This window comes from Columba livia, chromosome 3 (assembly GCF_036013475.1).
Source record: "Columba livia isolate bColLiv1 breed racing homer chromosome 3, bColLiv1.pat.W.v2, whole genome shotgun sequence".
NCBI lineage: Eukaryota > Metazoa > Chordata > Aves > Columbiformes > Columbidae > Columba > Columba livia.
In genome coordinates this window covers 86,500,451-86,526,107 of record NC_088604.1, presented here as the reverse complement: position 1 = coordinate 86,526,107, position 25,657 = coordinate 86,500,451, and the positions used below count along the sequence as shown (strand labels likewise).

Sequence of the window (25,657 nt, the reverse complement as noted above, 5' to 3'; positions counted from 1 at the left end):
GCACCAGGTGGAAATGCATAGAAAAGACCGTTGACAACATAATAATCTATTATCAAAATTATACTTCAAGATTATCACCTGTGAACATCGGGCATAACTCTACACAGGCTCTAATGATTACTACTTATTCTGCTACCGTTAGCACATAAATCATTTTCTATGAAACAGATGTTTGCGTGCTTCTGAGAGGCACCTGAACTTTTTATACAGTATGCTCACATCAGACTGACCTAAGGGCTGTGCAGTATTCAAGTAAAAACATCTAATCCAATCACATGCAATTGACTCTAATGTCCCTAGAAAGGAACCATCAAAAAGAGTAATAGTATCTGTTTCAAAAAGCAGTGAAATGCCTTTTGGTATCAAGCTGGATGGAGTAAAAGCACATAAACAACAGGCTTCGTGAAAACCATCAAATACCAATATTTCAACACTTATTTGGAAATCTAAGGGCAATTAAAATACGAAGTTTCAAATTACTTCAGTTTAGCTTGATATAACGAAGCATTCACTTTCCCACAGAATCGAGCATCCAGTTTAATGATACAATTTCCTGAGGCCTGACGCCTGCCACTCAGAAATGTTACAATCAGAGAGAACATATTTATGAAGTTTCAGATAAGCCAGCTGAGCTCTGTACAACACTGTGTCAGCAACGCTAGTCATTTGGGAGCCAAGTTAATAATTTTTTTATTACTTTAAGCATTTAACCTTCCATGTACAACAGCATTTTTTAATAAAACATGGCTTTATTAATGCTTTACATAATCTATTTCAGAGTATTTTACCCTGTTTTAAATTTGTTAGCACTAATCTAACCAATCAAAGATACTAAGAGACTTCCTTTGAATCAAACTGAAACAAGAAAGAATAGCAAGCTTCAGTTGCTGCACTGGCCTGCTGCTGAAAGTAGTTTTTATCAGTTGCTGCTTTTGAACTATTATCCAAGCTTGATGCAGCAACAAGTAATTGAACCTTCACGAGGTACAAGGAAGTCCCCCCCTTATGTCAGTCCAAGGGCAGGCAGCAAGGGAATTCTCTATACCAGGTACATTTTCTGCCTCCCTGACTGACCCAAATGCTGAAATTCAACAGCACTCATCTGTGAATAACAGGGAAAACGATGGAAGAGCTTGGCTTCCAGAAATGCAGTACAGCCAACATCTCCCACACAGTTTAATTCATCACTCATACAAAGACCCAGCTGGAAATGGATGTTGTCAGCCAAGCATAAAGAGGGACCATGTGGCATTTTGATCTCCAGCCAAAATCTGTTCAACTGGAATGCAATAAAGAGAAGCTGCTGCTGTTAGAAGTCCCCCAGTTTCAGAAAAGCCTGCTACCAACCAGCCTGCTGCTAAACTACAAAGGAAGTAGAGATAAAAACCCTCTTGAGAAGAGGTTCATCATATCTTCTTGTTTTTGATGTACAAGCACAACATAGAATTAAGGTAGCCTCCACACACATGCCTGCAGCAGAGGTAGAAGACAATGAAAAACAAAAGAGGGGACTTCCTTGGCATCTAGAACTCATAGCTTAGAATTCCTACAGTAATGGTTAACAGTATCCCAAAGCTCACTAAAGAGGACATAGAATAGGTATGCTGTGTTATAGGGCAATCCCCCACACCCCCCTTCAAATAATGTCAGGAAGTATCTTTTAAAAAAAGCTGCTTCCTATTAAATTTTCTAATTCTTCCAGGTAATAAAGGCAACTTTCTTCTCTTTTTGGGAAAACGGTGAGAAATAATCACTTTGTCTAAACTGTTTCTTAGAGGGGAAAAAGCTCAGAGCTACAGAAAAAAAGAAATGGAAGTTATACTGATTCAATAGGATATGAAAAATGAGAGATTAGTGAGTAGCTGGCACTCATAATTATTAGCCACATATTTCTTACCTGAAGAGATGCAAGTTTGTGTCTTGAATTCACAAGGATTATCCTGGCTATAAGCAGCAAAATAGGATGAGAAGTCAAGGTATAGACTGATTCACCATCCAGAACCAGCACCTTCAAAATAGCTGCATGCAACATTTTTGGCTAAAAGAAGAACGAAAAAAAAATGACAAGGAAACACAAGTAAGTTTAGAATTAGGAAGAACTATTCATGTATTTAAGGAAAATGTCTGCTCAAAACATTAAACAAACAAACATAACAATTACTGTCTGCATGAGCCTCAACCTTTTACCAAGTCATGGTGGATTCCACCCTATTCCTTGCTGTTCTGATACAACATATCAACATGATCTGAAAAACTCTAATTTCCTCCCACTTGAAACACATATGTCAAGTCAACACTATTCCCCAAAACATTTCAGTAATACAATCCTTCCTATGACCTAAGGAGAAAAGCTTTTGGTAAATCCATGCTATTCAATTTGTCCTCACAGAAATAATTTGTTAATTAAATTAATCCTACAGCACTCAAATACACTACATATTCCTCCAGTGATGTCAACACATGTTATCTTCCTTTCCCCAGAGGGAGTTTCCCGTGGTGTGGCATCAGAGCAGCAATATTAGAGCCATTCTCCCCTTTGTCAAATAAACAAAAACCTCTCTCTGCTTTGGATGCTTTCTTGTATGATGTCCCCTACAGTAATTCTTTTACTTAATGGGCTTGAGGTGGCTCCCCAGAGATCTGTCTCTCAGTGGTGATTGTCATCTGACAGTCACATATTCTTCTCTCCCTTTTAATGCAATGAAAGCATTCGAGCAGTTTAACTTCAGACTCAGGCAGATGCCAGTTCATCAGTTTATTCCTGGTTCTCATATGGCAGCTTTCCTTTGCAAACTAAAAAAAAAGTAAGGCTTTCGTTTTCAGCTGTTATGAAAGGGGCAAGAAAAGGGAATGGAAGGGAAAGAGAAGAAGGGAAGGTTAAATGACGGCTTGCATTGAAGACACTTGTCTGAGAAAGATTCTTATTCAGTCTACACAACCAGGATAAAAGCTATTTGAATCACATTCCTGCTTTTAAAACTACATGAATAATGTAATTCCTCAGTTATTTAAAACTCTTTTCAATACCTTTAACAACAGGTTACACTGAAGAAAAAGTTCTTAAGGCACATTATTCCCCTAGTTCACTTTTTAATGACAGAGTAATCTTCAGGCTTTTTTTCCCAATTTGTTTAGGTTTGGTAGCTATGTACCTTGAATTAACGTTGAAGATACTTTTAGACAATAACTTGGGACTTAAATTAATTACTCAAAGTGGAATTCTTGCATGACATCACTGCAGTCATTTCAATCCTACCGTGGAAAACAAAGTTTACAACAGTCTGACAAACCGCTTGAGAATAAAGGAAAGCAACTGTCAAGTGGAAGTGCATCAGAAGTGCATCCCTCCCACCTCTAGTGATTCAGAAAGGAACAGCCTTACCAACATCTCTACTGTGATTTAGGGAAGGAAAGTCATCATTCAGTACTTCTAAGATTCATTTTTAAAACACAAACACATAGAACAGGACACTTAATATAACTTTCAGTTTATGTTAAAATTTTTTCTCATCTGCTCCTTTTTTGTTTCTATAATTGAAGTAGACCACACTTAAAACACTCAGTGGGAAAGCAAAGAAGCCATAAGCTTTGTTATAGAACCGTTTTCTAGAAAAGCCTTCCTCTGCTAGAGTAATCAGCACTTGTTTAAACACTGTAGCAAACATTTACTCTCAAATTCACATTTCAAGTCCTTTCACTGGAGAGCTCAGTCCAGCTAATGTAACATTACCAGGAACAGAACCATAAAATCATTTTGGTTGAAAAAGACACTCAATATCGAGTACAACCATAACCTAACTCTAGCACTAAACCTTGTCCCTAAGAAACTCATCTAAGCAGCTTTTAAACACCTCCAGGGACAGTGACTCCATCACTTCCCTGGGCAACCTGTTCCAATGCCTGACAACCCTTTCTGTGAAGAAATGTCTTCCTAATATCCAGTCTAAACCTCCCCTGGTGCAACTTGAGGCCATCTCGTCCTATCACTTGCTACTTGGGAGAAGAGACCAACACCCTTCATGCTACAGCCTCCTTTCAGGTAGCTGTAGACAGTGATAAGGTCTCCCCTCAGCCTCCTTTTCTCCAGGCTAAACAACCCCAGTTCCCTCAGCCGCTTCTCATCAGACTTGTGCTCCAGATCCCTCACCAGCTTCATTTCCGTTCTCTGAACTCTCTCCAGCACCTCAATGTCTTTCCCATAGTGAGGGGCCCAAAACTGAACAAAGGATTCAGGGTGGATGTAATGAGGCAGGGGGTGGGGAAGAAGGGAGGGATAATGACATGTCACAGCCTTGAAAGTAGGCCACCAAATCTCAGAAAAAAAGAACAGCTATCTTCTATGTTAACAAATCCATGTTCTTTTCCATGAAGTGAATCTCATACAGGAAAGCAGACATCATTTTCTTTTAGCTGAGAAAGCCTAAATCCAATATTCATTCTTCTAGCTCTTGCTCTAAGACCACATTATCAGTGCAGAATCATAACAGAATTTACTACCCTAAGGTAGCCTTTAAGGTAAGAGACCAGCTTAAACATTTAAGCTTTTACAGCTTCAAGGGCTGAAAAGTTGGGAATCAAGTCCACAAAAATCCATAAAACACTAAGAGTAAAAAGAAATTTTGAGCTTGTCTTCTTGTGTTTAAACACCTAAATATTCAAAGTGTCAACCTACTCAAAATATCTCAAAATGGCCACAACCCAAAACTTGCTAACACAATGTTCCTGACCTAGTAAACCTGGGTTAGATTGTTCAGTCTTTCCATTCTTCACCAGAGTTGCCATCAAAATGTGTAATTCTTTTACTCAGAAATAATTTTCTTAAAGCACAGAAACATATACTAGATAATTAGTTTATGAACATAGGCTGAGAAATCTCTGAGGTAACCATCCAGTTTCTATTGGACCTGAAGGTAGTTCCACTTGACCACCTCTGGACTAAATACAGACAACTGAAGCTCAGTTCACTCTAAACACATATTTTTTAATCTCTGAAACACAGCTGGTTAGGTATTCAACTTCCAAACAGTAATTTAATGGCTACTGTTAAGTGCTACTAAAGCCCTTAATCAGTTGCAAGCTGGACAGTACTCTTGGCTCTATCAGTTTTCACAGTATTTCAAAAATATTTCCCAGCACAACAGTTACCACTTGAGTAATTACGACAATAACCAGAAAAAAAAAAAATACTTCTACCATTGATGTTGAACAGCTCTGAGAATAGAGAGTATTAACATTTGAGTTTAGGGGCTCTATGTTCTTTTCTTGGTGACGACTAGAGGCAAACTGAGCATTCGGTATGCTTTTACTTTTGTATCAGGGACTGCTGTGAACCGGCATTCCTAACATTTCATCGGCTCCTTCTCAGTCTTGAGGATCCTTCCCCTAAATCTTAAAAAGGGAAGTGCAGACATACACAGAGGTAGAAAAAGCCAGACCAAAGGCTTGGGAAGACTTGATTGAAAAAAAATAGAAGAGGGGTGAACAAAAATCTATCAAATAAGGAACATGTCTGTATGTGGCTACTAGTTGCGGGGCTTCTCAGATTTTAAACAAAGACTACTACACAACTATTTGTCATTTGGCAAAGCTAAGGTGATACATCTTCCAGTATAAGGGAGGATGTAATGAAGTTACCAGCCAAAGATTTGGTCCTTTGAACAAAATTCACCCTTTAGACTTTAGGGGATGGAAAAATTGGTTTTGTCTGTAACTGCTTCTCTCTTCAACTTTCTGCAAAGGAGGTAAGATTACAGTGGAGGTTGCCTCCAGTTTCACAATCCAAACCAGCAACAGGTAACCCATGCAGAGCTGAGTTGCAGACTAAAGAGAATAAAGGTGAGCTAGCATAAGCAGGCCTTCCCTGAGAGTAATACACGTAGAAATAGTTAATTATGAATGCACATGTTCATATTCCACATGAGAGTAATTTTGCTCCATTTTTAAGGGAGTATTTTCCAAGTGGCTGCATTAAGAATCTCTTTTCTATATTCATAGCAAGGGAATGTAGAGCAAGAATCTTGGCTACTTTAGCAGATTACCTCTGCTTACAAGACTGCCTCCACATTTAGCCTTTATCATCCATCCTCATATTCCCCACAAGAGGGAGAAATTTCCAAAATCTTCAAAGCCTCTATCTTGCTGGTCAGCGGTGTTCAAACAACTCATCAGTCAGCCTAAAATTCACCTCATTCTTCTTTCTGGATAGTTTATGTTAATGGCAGCCAAGCATTTGGGTCTGGAAAAAGGAATTCTTAACAGATTGAATTAACAAGGCTAAGGAAACATACTACATTTGAGACAGTAGCACTACACAGTACATTGGTGTTTTTAATATGAATTATGAATGTGTCTACAAATACCAATAAAAGTGTGGTAATATTGCAGTCTCTTCTAGCAAAAGGATCAAATAATGCATAAAAGCAGCAGCAATACAAGTATATTGAAAAATAATTATTCAAATGATTTCCAAAGCTCATTATTTGGAATCAACCTGCAAGTTGCAAAAATGCCAGCAGCACCTGTTGATATATGTATTTGGAGGATTCTTACCAGTTATTTACATGTATTATCAATTAACACATTGGGATCTTCTCCCAAACGGAGCTTCCCACTGTTACCAAACATATCCTACTTGCGAATATGAAATCAGACAACAAAAAATTAAAGGAGCTTGTCCTAACAACATTCTTACTGTCACTGGTGGTCTCAATTAGTCCTTCCACAGTTTTGTCCAGTTCCTCTACTGAAAACACTAAACTCAGTTGTATGAGCTAATATGCAGAAACTCCAAAACTTAGGGCAAAATAAATATGCTCCAACTTCAACAGTTCTGTCCCTTTTACTCCCTTACATGCAAGGAGACAGTGACAGTTCTCTAAGACACAAGGAGGCTATTGCTATATCCCATTAAAAATGTTCATTAAAAAAATGTTCATTAAAAAAAATGTTCATTAAAAATGTTTTAGTCTAATCACAGCATGTTCAAAGCCAAAATTGCTAATCCATTTTAAATGAAATCCAGTACCTTTCAAATTTCCCTTTATCACAATTCACTTACTAAAAAACTCAAGGTAGTATCAGACTACTAACTGGTGTAGTAAAGTCTCAAAATTACTTTAGAAAACTGAAAGACACCTAATAACTAAAATGCTAGCTGATTTTCTGTTTAGAAAATATGGAACTAAAGCACAAGCCAGTTCTGCAGGACATAAAAAGAAATTGTAACAGAGTACACAAATGTAACTGCAGTTTACAAAGAAGGCTGGAATCGATTTAGGGGATAGGAAATAATGTACATATACTCATGAATATTGCTCATGGAAGACATCCAAGAGGCCCCTACCAGCAACTCCTCTCAAAGAGGCTATTTTATTTGTTCCTCACTGAAATTAATTATAGTCTCATGCAGCCTTAATGCACTCATAAGAAATTAATGAAATTATCTGGGAGCAGAAATGAAACTACACCACTGACCCAGACATGAAACTTTCAAAGGATAGAAACTGCAGCAGTTACATAGCCTGAAAACATAAAGTTAAGACTAATCCAATAAAGTGTTCTGAAAATAAGAATAACAGTTTTGAAAATATTCCTTAAATAAATGAGACATTTAAGGTTGAAAATTAGTCATATTACTTAGAGCAGGCTACAAGAAATATGAAGGAATAATTTTTTAACCTTGACATGCAAAAAATACCATTTTAGTCTGAAAACTTGAAAAATTGAAGCTCTATTTAAAAAGGGATTGTATCAGTCTTGATGACAGAATATGGAATATTACAACAGATGGAGAAAGAGCTAGATTTTAACTCATTTTTCTGAATATCTGTGTGTGCAAGAGAGGAAAACTGGATAAAAGGAAGCACAAAAAACATCAGTTTATCAAGATGTTCCTTTTTACACAGTATTTATACACTAAGAATCCTTGGAAAGAAAAGTAGATAAAGATAACTCAAAACATACAAAAGCTTTTGAATTAAGATGTTTAAAAAAGAAGAGAACTGGATATTATATTTCAGCTCATAAATGTTCAGTGCTCTTGGGGAAAAAAAAACCACTAATATTTCAGATGAAGATAATACAGATAACAGTAATATAAATAAAGGTAAACTTCTGCCTAAATGTCTGAATAGCTAAACCTTGCAGCAATAGTAAAGTCTGATGCAGTACTCATTAGAAATCAAGTATGCTCAAGTCTGTTTTCCTTTATAATCTGTTACCAATTCAGTTTCTGGAAACCATTCTGTGTAAGCAAACATCTTCAATACATTACATTCAGAGCCACAGCAAAAACGTAACAGAAGCTAAACAGGAGACATGTATTCCCTCATTTAGAGGCAATTAGTATCTCGTCCATCCATTAAGACAGACAATAAATAGGACCGTTAATAGAAACTATGAACATTGTGTTTTACAGGTCTGTGAACTCTGTCAATGACAGCAATTCTATGACTGTCACCTTGGGCTGCAGTCTCTGTGGCAGACTGCAGCCTGCCCATCTACACTAACATAAAATATTAGAGTTCTTCAGTAAAAGGAACCCACAAAATATAAGAGTATTTTAATAGTATAATCTTAAAGATGATAAACAAATTATACGGAGAATGGAAGAAACAAATTTGTATTTTTTTTTTATTCTATACAAAGGCAAACAATTATTTTTCCCCCCTCAGAAATAGCATACTTTAAAAATTCTGCTAACTCACTTCACACCATAGAAGGTTTAGTACACTTGGCTTCCACTGTTACTTATTTAGTCATCAGAAGGTGAGACTTCAATTTCTAGTATCAAAAAAAATCAAGCAAAAAATAAGCCTATACACAGACAATGTCAGCTCTAAAACAGAAAACAAGCTGATAAACATCTATTTTAAAAGATGGAAGAGATGCTGTATCTGAATTAGTTGCTTAGAAATACAACCTTGCAAAGGAACCTAGGGCAGGACTTCATGAATTATGGAATTCTTGCAAAAACATGCCAGAATAATGCAACACAGATCCAATGGTTTTATGTGGAATGTTTCATATACTCAGACTTCCCCTCATTCCACAGTTCATGGCATTTACGTCATTCATGGTCCATACGTCATTCACAGTGAAACTCTAAACTCAAACTCGTGTAGATTTAGCATTTGCAGAGACTAGTGATATGTTCTTCCTTGACACACTGCAGGAATCAGTATTTTACCATAGCATTAATTCCAAGAGACAAATGAATGCTCAGGAAGCTCTGCTGAACCACAAGTGCAGAAAAGTCATGAGATGAAGTGTGATACTGCCATGAGGAACAACACATGAATCTCACTAAATAGAAGTTATGGTGTTGATTATTTATTTACATAAAAAGATGCCAAAATTGACAGCTCTCAGTTTCATCTCCTACATTTCCCTTCTCTTCCAAAACCCCTATTTGAGTTAGCATATTTGTACTAATACTAATCCACTTGGCATTGTCCATGAGCCTAACAGGATACTGAGCATCCAAATCTACTGTTCTCTTAGTATCTACCAGATATTCTGCTACTTGCAAGATATACACCTTACCCTAAGCAGGGAAAATTTCTAAGCCATTTATAAACATCTTTCTTTGACCCAGCTAAGAACACATCCCTGCATAAATAAATAAAAAGCTTTTGGCTGCAACTGCCCTTCAAGTAAATACTCTCATATAATAGGCGTATCTTCCCCATTCAGAAGCAATATCTCCAGCTGGAAACCTCATAAGTAGATAAAGAGTTTAAGACACTGCTTATAAAACTGCTACAGCTGAAGATGCTTGCAATAGCAGCCAGTAGGATCAACAATCAAGGCAATTCATTCTAGCACCGTACCTCACAGATGTGCCTTCCCTGACATATATGTGTGTTATAGTTATTTGTGGAAAACAGTGACAATAAAAGGACAGCTTGTTAAAATGCAAGTATACCTCACAGAATTTCTGTAAAAATGCAGGTGGCAAGAAGTCCTGAAGCTTCAACTGAACAGGAGGCCCAGTCCAATTGCTTTGAACAAAGAGCTGCAAACTGCCCACACCAAGTAGAAACATCAGCCTTTGCCTGCGATATGGATAAGAAAATCAATTAGCAACATATTACATTTATAATTAGGGCTACAAGATCTGATTAATTTTTGTACTAATTCAAACTCATCAGCCTTAAAATTAAAAAAAAATAAGACACTCATTAGGAAAATACAATGAACGTAGCAGTCAAGAATGCACATGGGGAACTAAAAGGCTTGGAAATAGGTTTGTTTATAACGGTTGTAATTAATGACAAACATTTTGGAAGCAGAGTTGATTAATATGTTTCAAAATTTTAGGCTGTATCTATCACAGATGAGGAGATTCGCATAGGATGCAGATTATCTCATATTTACCTATTGCATAGTTGTTATATTTTCTGATGTTACATCTGATCCTCAGCATTTTCAGAGAAAAGATATTGCATTAGCATATGTTCCAAAACACGTTTATTTTTGTTGCAACACAGCTGTTTATTTTCACTCCCTCTGATAATAAAATAATTAACATCAAAAAAGTGCAAAACTATCACCTCGAAGTTGGTTCAGATAACATTTGCTGCAAAAGCATCTCAATCATGTTTTTTAATTTTAATTTAGATCATAATATTTTATTCAAAGATGGAATTATGACACTTAGTTTCGTTTCTGAAACTAAATATTGTAAAATTTTCCTCATTTACAAGACTAAACTCATCTAATATCAGTATGATATTATTTATTTATGCACCTACAGTAACAAATAGCCTATGTGGTCTGCAGAACGCACAGCGCAATCGCTTAGTCAGTTTAATAGGTGTAGACTTTTAGGAGATTTACATGAACTTCTGTTTTGTTTTACAATACATTAATGACTTAGAACCTTATTGTTATAATTAGTCGTGTGCCAACAAGGGCCTTGTCGCACATAGAACATACCTTCTGCCAACAAAAATTTAATATTTTAATTGTGCTGCTTTCATATAAAAGTTGGTATGTTGAGGAGCATAAATGAATTGAAAAATTAGTCTTTTTCTTTTTTTTCTTCCGTAAAACAAAGACTTAAAGATGCAAGAGTCCTCCAAATGGAAACAAAAGGATAAAGTGTTATATAACCCCTAATAAAATCAAAGTCAAATAGAAAAGCCACACACAAACAAACTACTAGTGGGCAAGAATTTGACAAAAGATGTAGAACAATGGGAAAGCAGGGGTGGGGAACACTTGATTAGGGGAAAAAAGAAAAAAAGAACAGCCTTCAGAAGAGTTAGAGAACAAGGACTGGTATAAAGAGTTCTTGTCAAACAAGACAAGATAACAGCTAGTAGCTGACATTCAGCCAGGAACTGTCTACCAGCAAATATTATTTGAACATCTAAGATTACAATTAAACTTCCAAATAACTCAAGAACACAAAGCACTAAATTACTATACACTAAATTCTTATTATTACAACAAAACAAAAACATAGACATACATTTTCTAATTATTCTCCTGTAATAAATTACACTTCAAAGCTTCTGAAATATTACACACAGTATTAACCATCTGCATTGTGATTTGACAGATGCACTTCAGTCTTTCGCAGACTCAGTGTCATTCTTTTATAATTTACGCTGTTATTTCTACTAATATTTTTTACTTATTTATTCTAACATTACTGACATCTATCTCACTTTAAGTCTTGACAGAGCGATATCCATGCAGAAGGCCTCTGAAACAACTGATAACCAACTCCATTACTTGAGCGCAATTCCTGTCTTTCCGCAGGCTAACGTGTCATCACCAATTTACTTTTTCCCCCCTTTTTCAGATCCATGAACAAGTTCCAGTGTCTTTATCACCCATTTTTTTAATCAGAAAGTCAATTCCAAGCTCTAATCTCTGGAAATGCTAGCCCCACGTGCCTATCCCCTATTTTTTTTTCCAAGAAAAACTTCCTTGTATCTCTGACTGTCCTTCGCACTAACAATACAGACCCGCAAATGCTCACTGCCCAAAGGATGCCTGGTAAAGGCCCTTCTGTTCTGCCCGAAAAGCAACAGAGGGGCTGCTGCTAGTGTCCCACTTACTGTGGCAAACTACGGAATTTTATTTATTTCTTATATTTCCTTAGACCTATTTCTGTATCCATTCGTCTTGTTCTTCCTCCCTCTATGTGAATGGGCATTTTGCTACCTTTTTTTTTTTTAAGACACTGTTCACATCAAGCCCAATAATATTGTGATCCATGATGTAAAATCAGATCCTTATATGCACTCCACTGTAATACTGTTATACCTAAACTTGCTCAAATTCAAAATAAAGACTGAAGCATTTGCATTTTAAAAAATTATGGATTTGCATATAATGCTAGAATTTACAAACAAAATTTAAGAGTGAGAAAATACTCAATAGCCAGGCTATGCTTAAGATGAGATTAGGTTACAGGTTTTGTTGGGGGACAAAGGGGAGTCTTTTTAGTAAAGCCAGAAACCACAGAATACAAGTCAAAGCAAAATTAGACACTGCAGTTATTTTTTTCAATTCATATGCATCAAAGCAAGCTGCAGAAATTCTAAGACTGTCTTCACTTCTGTTTTTCAATATATATATAGCACACCAGCTGACCAATCATCAGATACCCCAAGAGAAATACCACAAATACCACGTGGTGTTCAAGATGGAAAGCCATAACAAGCTTTATGGTATGAATTTGTTGTGTAAAGTTTGGTATTCATTAATATGCTGAATAAGGTAAAAGTAGGAAATACACAGTCAATTAAAACAAGTGTTCATGCTCATTTCCTTGTTCCTTTAGGTTTTGGAATCAAATGTGATAAGAGACCATCAAGCTCTTTTGAAACAAGCTCTCTGAAAATATTTCCTTCCAGTCTTTAGAATCAAGCTGTATGTCATGCAATGAATGCATCTCCTTCACACAGAGCTCAGGAAAAACTAAAAAAGCATTCCCCCTCTATATGGTTAACACATATACTATTGCTTCATCCTCTACAATTTGTTGATTTAAAATACAGCTATGAAGCTATATTTTGTGATGATAGCTGTTAAACATTGAAGTAGCAATAGCAGGAAAAAAAAAAAAGTAAAAAAAATCTCCTATTCAATAAGTTTATTGTAAGGAATGCTTTGAAACTATTTTTAAGCCATAAAGGTTAAAAATGCCATAGTGAAAAAAAGTCTGGTGCAGGGAAAGAAGGGAAGCTGTTACAACATCAGAAAAAGTTGCAGCAAATTTTAAAATACTGTTAAATATTTTCCTTGCAGGACCACGGATCTGAAAGTGGAAAACGTTACAGGCTGCATCCAAAGAAATTATAGTCTCAATCCAAGTTTTGAACTGTTTTGCCCTCAAGCTGCTCAGTTTTAGCTTCAGAAAAAGAATTCCTTAAGAGTTCTTTTAACACTATTACAAAACCATACTTTGTACCATGATTATATTGTGCTAAAAGAATAAGATTAACATTACCCAACTTTCTGTTTCTGATTGAATTCAAGTCCCATTCAGTTTTTTAATCTCCAGAATTACAACTTTCCATTCAGGAAAAATAGCATATATTTGAACTAAGCTCGCCTACTAAAAGTCACAAGAAAACCAGTGTCTTACTGAATTTTCTGGGCTAGAACTTAGAGGGTTGATGTACTTCCTTTGAAGCAGTCAGCACAAAATGAAAATTACCTTCCCATGATTAAAACAAACCAGTAAAAAGAAGACAAAACTATTTTCACCATAGGCAATGAAGTTCAGAGTGCAAAAGTTGCATTAATTCCTTCCATAAGGCAGGCATAGGGCCTGCAGGTAGGAAAAATAACCATGTAACACATTTTAACCTAGAAAGTCATTGGAGACAAATAAACACGGTATAGATTTAAGAGCTATAAGCAGATCATTACCTAAATTAGGAAATGATCTTTCAATAGAAGTTTTTCTATCAAGAGAAAGGCAAAACTTACTTTTACACTCATATAATTCAAAGCTTCTTATATTTTTACTAATCGAGCTTGAAAAATTCACTTGACTGCTACAAACAAAAAATGTTTCTGGCAGACACTGATCCATTTTGAAGACTACACGCTTTCATTTTGAATTAACCTCCAGGCTGTAATTTCAGGCAGAAAAACCTCTGTCTGCTTCTGAATGGCTAAATATTGCAGATCTGCCTTCATACCTTCTGGCAAGGGGCCTTCTAACGCTGCCTGGAGTTGCAGAGAGAACAAGAGAAACCTCAAAGAGCTGTACTATGATCACCTGAGGAACAAATTGCTTTGCTGTCTGCAGTAGGAAGCAGCATCAGAGTCCTGTAAATGGTATATAGGCCAATAAAAGCTCACGGGGGGAGCAAGGGAAGAGGACACATCACCACAACAGGATATGCATAAAGTACTACTGAGCACATGATATAGATTATTATTATTTTAAGAAGGTGAATGCTTCATAAAAGCAACAACACATATTTCAAGTAATTGTTAAAATCAAGACTGGGTCTTTTTCAAGCTCTGACCAATCCTTCTTTCTTTGCCACATTATTCAGAATAAACTATTCCAAGATGACAGAATTTAGCAAAAGTGAAAAATTTCTCTAGGCTATGTCACCATTTAAAGTCCAGCTAATATTTAACAGCAACAGCACAACAAAGAAGAAAAGACAAACAAAAAAGCAAACAAACAAACAAAACCCAAACACCTAGCAACAAAAACACACAGGAACAAGCTCTGAACATTCCAACTCAGAAAACAGGAGAACACTGTATTACGTACCACATTAGAAGATCAGCTTTTGACATACTATCATCACTAACAAATCTCAGCTCAATATTTTAGAGATGCCAACTATTTGTTTCTCTCTGGTATTCTTGCAAACACCCTTATTTTTATGCCTGTCATACCAAAACACATGCCTTTGTACTCAACCATATTTACTGACAATACGTTACCTTCCTCTTACTTTGTCTTTACGTTTATCTTTCGGTCTTCTTTCAGCAAAACCTTTTCCCCACCCTCACTTTTTAAAATAAATATATATACATATACACCTATATGGTTTTCTGCTTCTACTATGCCTACTGTGATAGGTTTCAGTCCGTTCATTATTTGTGTAGAAAACTGTAGACACTGATGTCATACTCCTTAACAGCAAAAATTAGCATACACAGCACAATTAGAGAGAATCTGTCAGAGAAAGTCTTCTGAAGAAGATAACTGACCAATGAATAGCATCCAGGAGTAATACCTTACTCCTTTTACACTAGGAAGAGTAGAACCACCTTACTATGAATCAGGCTTAGAAATGCAGGTGTTGCTCAGACAGTAACATTACACAGCACTTCAAGTACTCACATAACGCAACATTTCAGAGAGAAAACTGTTAACAAATTGTTTGATGATACATGGTGACCTGAATTTACATTTGTTGGCTTCTTTATGTCAGCAGCTTCAGAGATAACCACTGTAAATAAAGCTAGTGTTTTCAACCAATCCTCATATCACAATACTATACAGCGAAAGAAACAATGATAATGACTAGATGCCTCAGAGGAGCTGGTGGAACAACCTGAGAAATCTGTTTTCTGCCCTGTCACATATTATAAAATTTTCAAAAATGCCTTTTGTAAAAAGCAAGCATGGCCTCTATTAACCTTTCGTATAATAATCTCTACCTTTCCACATTATCAGCCTCTGCAGAGCAGTCCAGGTATGTTAGAATTTGTTTCTCCAAGTAACTGTCGATGTTCTCCTCTGTCACAGAAGATGCACTGAAAACATTCTGGATGGTTGAATTTGAAAATATTGCCTCATATTTTCCATCAAAAATCAACTGCAATAATGATCCACTTTCTGGGAAAAGAAAAGAAAAAAAAAAAATCACTGTCAACTTTGACTGAAACAACTTTGTCTTACAAGAGCTATTCAAACCAAAACATACACCACTCCACTTTCAATGAAAGAATCTTCATTTATATTGCACGAAACCAAAGAACAGCAGTAGCAGCAGACATCACTTTATTCAAAATAAATTTTACAGAACTTCTATTAATGTTACCGTGAAATGCAAACTGCCAGATGAATGTAAAACACAAACTTGCACTGAAATTCCAGCAGAGATACATCAATGGCCTTTCAAATATGTACACTACAGTTACTGAAGATAACTTCAATTATCACAAGAGGGTTTTCTTCCTTCAAAACATTTTACATGAGTGTGTTACAGTGAAATCCTATAGATAAGTCCATTTCACAGACTAGAGAACCCTTTTAGGGAAAACATAAATAAAAATGGTCCAATACATGCAGCAGTTCAGTGAATAAATTCTATTGTAAAACCGCAGAAACTACTCAGTTCTTCCTTTAAATGCTTAGAACATTTAGAAAGCATGGGCAATATGGTTTTATCTTTATAGAAGAATTATTTTCCTATAATAAGTCTACTATCTTAATGAGAAGTCTGCATATGGAGTCAGGTTCTTAGGAGTAACTACCTAGGTGGATTTGGATCAATGAAAGTTTCTCCAGTGAAGTCTTTCAAGTCGTGAAGTGCTGCTATTCATTTAATTCTTAAGAAGCTTCAAATCCACTAAGTTCTTGACCCAGGCAACAACTTTGTTCACAGAAGGTATCTTCCCTTTTTTCTTCAGATACGCTACAGTGCAATCAATCCAGCAGCTATTAGAACAACTTCACCATGTTAAAACCTTCTTGAGCAAAATCAGTATCTATCTACACTGCAGCTGTGGCTACAACTCACGTGGATGTACTAACTTGTTTTAAACTATTACAGCTGATGCAGATGCTGGTAAGGGTGCAGCTGAGGAAATACAGAGCTCTGCATAGGATTGGTGTCTTAATCTATGAATCCACTGTGCACTCATTGTTACCACAGCTACAGTAGTATTAGTACCTGAGCTAGCCAACTTCATGCTAGCACAGGGACAGATCCACAAAAGCAGCAGCTGTGCAAGGAAATTAATCAAATACCAATCCCAGGCTCATCCAGCTAAAAACAAGTATTCTAAATGTCAAACACATGGGAAGACTCATCACAGAACCAACTTCAACAGCAGCAACGGATGACTTGGTAGGAATAGGTGATACACTCATTCTAATATCTCTGGACCAAGCTGTTGGGCACAGTTTACTTACAATGATCAACCAAATGATGTAAGAGATCATTTGTGCTAGATGATTTAAAAAACACGAAGCTGTACGTGGGAGAGCAAATGCAAAAGAAGAGTAATGGTTCTACAGCCCTGCTGACATCATACTCTCACATAGAACAGATACAACAAGAACCTTTTTCCAGTCTATGCTTTGGGGATACTTCTTTTCATCAAATGACAACTTCTTTATATTGGTTTATAGTTGACCAGATAGAAGATACTGTAGTTTGTAGAAAAGCTATTGGCTCTAGGGGCAATAACGAAAAATACTGAGTTTTCTAGCTCCAGAACACTGTAACGTAACTGTAAGCACATAAAATCTGCTTTTGATTCTGTGTTTAGCTTCTTATAAGACATTATACAAATTCAAGGTCAGTCTTTAAATTTAGTTTCAGAATCATCAATAGGAAGGGCCCATGTAAACGATGACTAAGAATCGCCACGAAACCACCATCTTCTATCTCTACTGCAAGATACCTTTCTTCAACAACAGTCTTCCCCACATCTTATAGCACTACACTACTAAAAAAAAAAAAACAAACCGCAGAACCAAACAAAACCCACAACCCACCTCAAACAAAACAAAAACAAACAAAAAAACCCCAAACACACACACACACAAAAACACCCCACAACAACACAACCCATACCACGAACAGCATACACAACTCTCAGTGAAAACACAGACAGATTTGACAGATGTCAGTCACATCACCTAACATTCCCGGACAGTAAAATGATTAAGGTTAAATAAGAAATAGTAGAAGGAAACAGAGCTGAATAACTGTGCAGTTCTTTTCCAAAATTCGGTGTAAGAGTAAAATTCAGATAAGAGTGAAGGAGTCTCTCAGTATGCTACAACCTCTACGTGTTTTAAACAGCATGGCACATACCTTTACCACAACTGTATTTCTAGCCTGTCTGAAATGTGGAAGTGCCTTTTCATTACAAGTGTTACATGTTAAAAGCTACTGCATTCCCCTGCAGGAAAGCTGGGTCAGTAGCAACCTAATCAAGTCCCCTCAAGAGACTACTTTCCATTGTTCCTTCAAGCAAGTATCACTAAATATAATAAGGATAGAACAGGTAGTTCATGCCAGACTTTTTCTCCTCATGTTTTGCTACAAAAGCAAGTTTCCCGTCACCGCTCAATGCAAACAGACAGATACTCTTTCACTCGTGGGCCATGAGACAAGGGAACGGTAGCGCCGTGACTAAAAGCCTCCCAAGCGCCGACACGAAAGGCCGGTGGGGCTCCTGCCGGCCACCAGGTGCAGGGCAGGGATCCCCGCAGCCCCTCCACCTGATACCCAGTCGGGCCGGCGGGCAGCGGCCCAGGAACTCCGAGGGAATTCCCGGCCGCAGGTCTCGCCTCAGCCCCGCCGGCAGCGCCGCTCGCCCCCTCTGGGCCGACGACCCCAACCGGCCTCCCCCGCCCCGCCGCGCCGGCAGGAGCCCCCGGAGCCCGGCAAGAGGAGAAGAGAGGGAGGGGGAACACGAGCGACCCCGGAGCGGGCTGGTGGGGGAAAGGGGCCGCCAGCCGCCGCCCGGCTCGGCCGAGGGCCGGCGGAGACGTTGGTGGTTCCGCACACCCCCGAACGACCACGGCCGCGCGCCTATCCTTACCTGCCACCGCGACTTCGCCCTGCTTCCACTCCAGGGCCTCCGCCGCGCTGAGGAAGCCCCTCAGCAGGGCGCGCTCCAGGACCAGCATGTTCCCGCCGCCCGCGTCCCGCTCCCCACCGCCGCCCGCGACCCCCGCGCTGACAGGAGCTACCGGCGTCCCCTCAACCCATGTGCACGAACCGGCCGCAGGGAGCCGCCATGACACTAGCGCCGAGCACGCCGGGAGGACGCGGCGGCGCGCAGGCGCGGCAGCAGCGCGAGGGCACACCCCGCGCGGGGGCCTGTCAGAGCGCGGGGGGCGGGGGGTGGAGCAGACGGGAGGGAGGGGTCGCGCGCCTCAGCACGAGCCCCACCTGCGGGGGGCGGGAGCTCTGCGCCCCGCCCGCGCCCCGAGCAGCGCCCCCTGCGGCCGGGCGGGGAGAGCCACCGCCTTTCCCGGGCCCCGCGGGGTCTGGGGTGTTGTGTCCAGTTCTGGGCCCCTCAGTTCCAGAAGGACAGGGAACTGCTGGAGAGGGTTCGGCGCAGGGCAACCAAGATGATTAAGGGAGTGGAGCATCTCCCTTATGAAGAAAGGCTGAGGGAGCTGGGGCTCTTTAGCTTGGGGGAGACTGAGGGGTGACCTCATTAATGTTTACAAATACATAAAAGGGTGAGTGTCACGAGGATGGAGCCAGGCTCTTCTCGGTGACAAACTGCTAAGACAAGGGGCAATGGATACACATTGGAACACAGGACGTTCCACTTAATCATGACAAGAAATTTCTTCACAGTGAGGGTGACAGAGCACTGGAACAGGCTGCCCAGGGGGGTTGTGGAGTCTCCTCCTCTGGAGACATTCAAAACCCACATGGACACACACATTCCTGTGTAACCTCATCCGGGTGTTCCTGCTCCAGCAGGGGGACTGGACTGGATGGTTTTTCGAGGTCCCTTCCAACCCCTGACATTCTGTGGTTCTGTGGGAGAGCGGCAGGCGGGGCGGAGGCGGCGGCGCTCCCGGGGAGCCGGGCCGGGGCAGCGCCTCGCAGCGGGGCAGGCTCCGCCAGCTGCTCCGTAGGGAGCTGCCGTCTGTCTGTCCGTGTGAGTCCGGCTCCTCTCCCTGGGCGGTGTGTCCGTCCTGTTTTCCCCTCAGGCGACGTTTGCTCAGTATCGGGAAGTCAGAACGTGTAAATCCATTTTTTCAGCTGCATAGGCAGGAGAAATGATAGTGTTTCAGACTTAAAGGAGAGAAAACATGAAGTATGGTTAGCGACCAGGCAGGGTTTCTTTTGAATAGGCACGGTCAGGTACCTGCAAGCCCAAAGGTGTTTTGGACACAGATGTGCAGTTGAATTGGCTTAGGCTGAAGAGGAGGTAAGGACCGGGCTTTGGTCTGTGCCCGTACTTATTTCAGCACCTGTACAGATACAGGAACATAATTCTGTGCCAACATTTCCGAGGTCTTTGCTTGCATCACATGTGTGTACATTCGAAGAGAGGAGAAAAAAGGCCCGTGCCTTCCCGCTCCTTCAGAATTACAGAAAACAGTTGAAGCAATAAAATTATTCTCTCAGAGTTGCTAATGAAACGTGAAGGTAATCAAGTCGTAAAACAGAAGGCCATCACAGCAGAGGGCAAATTCTTTATATGGAAAGATGACTGTAGTGTAAAGGATGAAATTTGTTTTGTTTTATCGGAAAATCATTTTACTTTCTTACTCTTTGTGTGTAGCAACATAATTGTGATTTTCTATGAAAATATAGTGAGGAACTTGAACAGTAACAAATTTCTTCGTGTTCCAAGGAACAGATGTGCATTACATGTACATAGATTTTCCCAAATAAAACTGATTAATTCTTAAAAGACGTATAACTAAAATGTAAAATAACACTCATTTTCACCACCACCTTTTTTTTTTTTTTGGCAGTATATTCAGAATGTCTGTCAAAATACAACAAAGAAATTTAAAATATATTTGTATTATCTGTTGATAATATTAAATTAAAAATTCCTCTTGTGAGAATTTCTGGTTTTTATTTCCAGGGGAAACTGGTAATGTAATGTAAAATTTTCTGGGATTAAAGAGTTGGTAAATATAATTACTTAAGAAAAGTGAAGAATATTTTGCTCTCTTTCTCACTTCTGCCAGTTCCCCAGACGTGTGAGTTGTTTTCCCTCTACAATTCAGTTCTGGAGGCATCTGGAAGCTCTGGCAGGCAGGTGGGTAGGGTACCACCAGCAGGAATTAGTGCACTCCTGACTGACAGTGGACTGATACTGTTGACGTAAAAGATGTTTTTGATTGTTTATAAGCTGCCATTTGCCAAACTTACTGGTCTGCTGTATAAGCTTGTTTCTCTAGTGTTGTGCTACTGTGGTATTGGAACTAGCGCGTTTAATGTCACCTTGCAAGGTATCTGTGCTGCTGTTTTAATGCAGCACTTATCTTCTGTTTCAGTTTTTTTTTCCTAAAACCTTTTGAAACAGATAATCTCATAATGAAGTATCAAAAAACAACCATGACCTGTAAAAAAAAAAAATTAAGTTTAAAGTAATTATTATTAGCATAGACATTTATTATGACATTTTTAACAATGAGCTGGTGTTTGTAAAAGCTGCTGTTAGATGAAATTTAAAGTCATCCTCAGTTCCATGTGCCAGGCCTCTGGTACTGTTGAAGAAAGAAGCAATTGTGTTATATGCTGGTTTTGAACAACAGTTGATTTGCTATTTGAGGAGTGGGGAAATGGGAGGAATTATTGAGGAGGAAACACAGTCATTGGTTTAGCAGGATGAAAACTTGCAAGATCGTGTAACCAAACTTCTGCAATTTTAAAGAGAATATTTGATGTATCTGGTGAGAGGTGGGCAGCTCTAAGGCTGCCTAAGGTATTGGGGAATTCTATCAGCTTTTCTTGCTGTGGCTCTGTTAGTTCAGTCAAGCTATATCACAGTAACCAGTTATTCTTTGTGAATCATGGTATTTAAGCTTACACCATCTTGAGTTACGGCATCAGCAACATACTTCAAGCTTCTTGGAAACTTAGTGGCCCCCAAAAGACATCAGATAAATGTTCAAACTATATTTTTCAGTGTTGTTAAACTTAATGCACAGGCCCTCATTTTAAGGAGAAAAGTGGTCCCTCAGAAAGCTTCCAGCATTGCTACAGCTCTTCCAGTTACATTTGCAATTTAAAAATAGACCTAGACTTACAGTCTTGAGGTGACAAAAGCAAAAGAATTACAATTACTATACAGGTGTTATGACCTACTAGTTGTGTATCTCAAACACAGAGACTGATGTGATAGTTGACATACATTACAGTTGTTTCACTCCATTCGCCAATGAGCATTGTATCCATTGGTTCTCTCACGGCTGACCAGTTCGCCAGCGTTTGCTCTTGCTTCCCCCAGACCCTGAATAACAGAAATCACTGCTTAGTCAGTGAGGTGGAGGAAGAAAACATACACTTCTAATATGCTTAAATAGCAGCAGTTAGAAAATAATTTCCTCTTACAAACTTTTACAAAGCAATAGCAGGGAGAGACAGTGTGAGCCACTGCACAACACAAGAAAAGTGGTTTGAATCTCTCTTTGAGAATGTCCAGCAAAGAACATGGCCAGCTGCAAATAGCCCTGGACAGCTCTTCTCTGATACTGTGGTGACTCTTGAAAGTGCTGACATTAATCTTCATAGATCATTTATTGTATTTATTGTATTCTAGTATTACTGTATCCTTTTTTGTGTGGTACCCAAGATTAGTAAATAAGTGGACAAAGATAAAGTAGGTCTGGAGCAAATATATGTCTGTAAAACAAAATTGCAAGATCTGAGGTGCAGTCAAGCCACTCTTAATAGGTTAGTTTTTCTTGAATTTAGCCATTCATTTACTATTGTCTTTCCTGATGTCAATGAATATATTCGCTGATCATTTAGCAAATGTTTCTGTGTTCCTTCTTTTTTCTCCTTTCTGTCACATAAGAACGTACTTCATCTGAACTTCAATGAACTAATTCTTGCTTGGTTAATCAGCAGAAATTTGCTCTGCATCAGTTACGTAACATCTGTGAGCTTTCAGATGAAGAAACAGCTTACCTGAAAATAATTCAATTTACTATTCAACAAAAGAAGAATTCAGCAATTACTCTTTCATTAAGTAAGCATGTCATATCATGCCTGAGTTTGCACAGGGTTTAATGACTTTTCAAATGAGCTCACATAGAATCATTACCTCATGATGTCTTAGATTTTTTTTATACAGCAACAACTTGCCTGTCTTTCTTTGGTATCTTCAGAAAGAAAGAGAAGGCTTTTAAATACATAATTTTTTTAACTTTTTTTTTTTTTTTAATTTTAAGGGACTTTCATTCATTGGATTCTCTTTGTTGGTCTGGAGAAATAAAGCCAAACAAATCACTACATCAAACAGAAATTTTAGCTGGAACAGATAGAATCTTGTATTAAAGCTACATGATAACTTTAATCTCTCTTGTGCATGGTCACCTGTAAGCAGAAAGTGTTTTTGAGAGTATCTCACATTTTAATAAAAGAATGGGTGGTTCTGTTTCTTGGTGTGCATGTGCAAACAGTTCAGGGTGGCTACCACGTTTCTACTGTGTCATTACTATGAGGCTGTGCTGGCATTAGACTTGTCGGTTCTTCAGAAACACTGATTATGACAGGCAGTAAACAAAGAAAGGGTGATGAGTTTCATATTCTGAGAACATAGTTGAATTCCTAGCATATTGTCTTTCACCAGAGACCAGTGAGTCTCTTGGGTAGTCCATTCCAATTGTGCTTGAAAATCACTTACAGTGCTGCTTTTTCTGTTGGTTCTCCAAAGTTTGAGGTATCTCTGTGACTTTTCACCTTACTGAGGCTTGGTGTGTGACTTAAAGGATGAGGACCACTGGTCGTCTCTGTTTTATAATACAAGATTTGGTGAGTACTGTGGATGAAAAGGGTTGTGTGTGTGTGTGTCTGCATGTTAATGACAGAATATTCCATGTGAATAAGCAGAAAAATACCCGATATGTTTTTGTGACTATTTTTACAATAAGCAGTTCTTTTCAGCCTTCTGTCTTAGATTCTGAACACCACAAATTGTTACATGATTAAGCATTAAGGCATTTCACACAAATTGTATTCCAGAATTGTTTTAGATTTACAGAACAGTCACCAAAATTAGATGTTATAATGTAACTTCCAATACTATTCTTCCAACTAATTAGCATGAAGGATTTAACTTTAATAGTGGTACTATCTTAAATGCTCTGTGGCAAGTGATAATGAGAGACAGGATCATCCCGCCTGATGAGAAGCGTCCTGTCCTGCAAAACTGCCAGTTGCTCACAGCTTTGCCAAGTAGCACAAATACATAGTTTGATGAGTTGAGTTCAGCACAGTTTCGCTGTGTGATAGAATTATACTATCAATAATAAAGAGTGTGTGAGGACCAAATGTTCAGGCAGGAGGCCTCAAACTCTGGAAATTACAGAAATCCAATTATTACAGTAAATTTAATCTAGATAATCATTTGCACAAGCACAATATTGATGAGAAGTTAATAGTTTACAGTCTTTTCAAATGTGATTTTGAGTAACACAGAGCAGCACGGAGGATGGCATCGGTCCTTCAAAGTTTGATGTATGCAAAACTGTCTGCAAATGTTAAAAACTGAAGAATAAATAACTAGATTATAGAACACTCACAGTTAAAACACCAGTAGGTCTGACTGGCCTTTAGCAATGTAAAATCTGCACTAAAATGAATTTTTGCACTCTCCATAATTCATTTCTCTCTAGATCTTTGTAACTACTAGCTTCTTTGAGAATTATTTGTCCTGGGAAGAACAAAACCAAGAAAAATGTTCTCTTTCAAAATCTGCCTCAAAATTACTATCAATATTTACTATATATTTATGATATGACACAGTGAAGAATTGATGAGGTCATTGACCTAACTAGGATGACTCATTTCCCTTTCCTTCATGACTGCTTCTGCTGAGCTCTCCTGGCTGCCCAAAGGAGAAACTCTGACATGTTCTGAGCAGGATTCCAGGCGGTTAGAAGAGAATGACCTGTTCTTTTGCAGTCCCCAAAGGTGATCAAAGGTTTCTTTAAATCTCACAATTTTGCTGTGTACTGCCAGTACCCATGACACACTCAAGAGATTTTTCATTCATTTTGCCCAGTTGTTAATCGTTAGACTCCACAAATATCAGGAAAACTGTTGGACGTCACAATCTCTTATTTTCCACAGGCAAAACTCTTGGTATTGGTAAGATCAGGATTTGACTTTCATTCACATGTGAAACTTACGTATAATCTTTCAGATCATATGGTCAAGTGAATGCTGTTACATTCCAATCCGCTTTCAGGTTTCCTGTAACCAGTAGGATGAAAATAAGTTACCATAGGTTTCCAACTGTTCTTCTTAGTATCAGAATTATGCCTTCTGTTGCTGTGGGAAATTCTTTCTTTCCACTGTTTTGAGTTAAGGAACATTCTAATAGAGTTATGACTAGAAAGCGGACTAGAAATGCACACGATGAGAAATCACTTTTTGTGTCTTGTTGTATGCCCGAACTCTGCTGATCTATTATACATCCATTCTGTCCAAAGACCGATTGTAGCAATTGTTGCAAAGGCAATTGTAGCAAACAGTAACGGATTAGTCCATGTCTACATGTTAATGTATTTTCTGCCACAAAATAAATTACAGGGCATTGTAACTGTACTTTGCACATGAGAGTAAGGGAGATATTCATACCTTTCTCAACCTGTTTCCTTGAGAGAAATGCAGTTGCATGAGGCTTATGTTGCATCTCAGAGGGAGACTTCTTATTCAGCTTCATGAATAAAAAAAATGCGTAAAGGCACAACAGTTCATTTTTT

The 25,657-nt window shown here is 38.5% G+C and overlaps 1 protein-coding gene across 1 annotated transcript in view; it reads right to left on the bottom strand.

Moving 5' to 3' along the window:
- TTC27 (tetratricopeptide repeat domain 27) overlaps window positions 1–19,015 on the bottom strand; it is a 124,477-nt gene extending 105,462 nt beyond the window's left edge. Inside the window, exons 1-4 of the mRNA XM_065058033.1 lie at window positions 18,781–19,015; window positions 15,658–15,835; window positions 9,926–10,055; window positions 1,898–2,038 (exon numbers count right to left, since the gene is read on the bottom strand). Of these exons, the coding sequence (XP_064914105.1) occupies window positions 1,898–2,038; window positions 9,926–10,055; window positions 15,658–15,835; window positions 18,781–18,868 (537 nt within the window). The 5' untranslated portion in view covers window positions 18,869–19,015. The remainder of the gene's footprint in view (window positions 1–1,897; window positions 2,039–9,925; window positions 10,056–15,657; window positions 15,836–18,780) is intronic.
- Window positions 19,016–25,657: the final 6,642 nt, after the last annotated feature.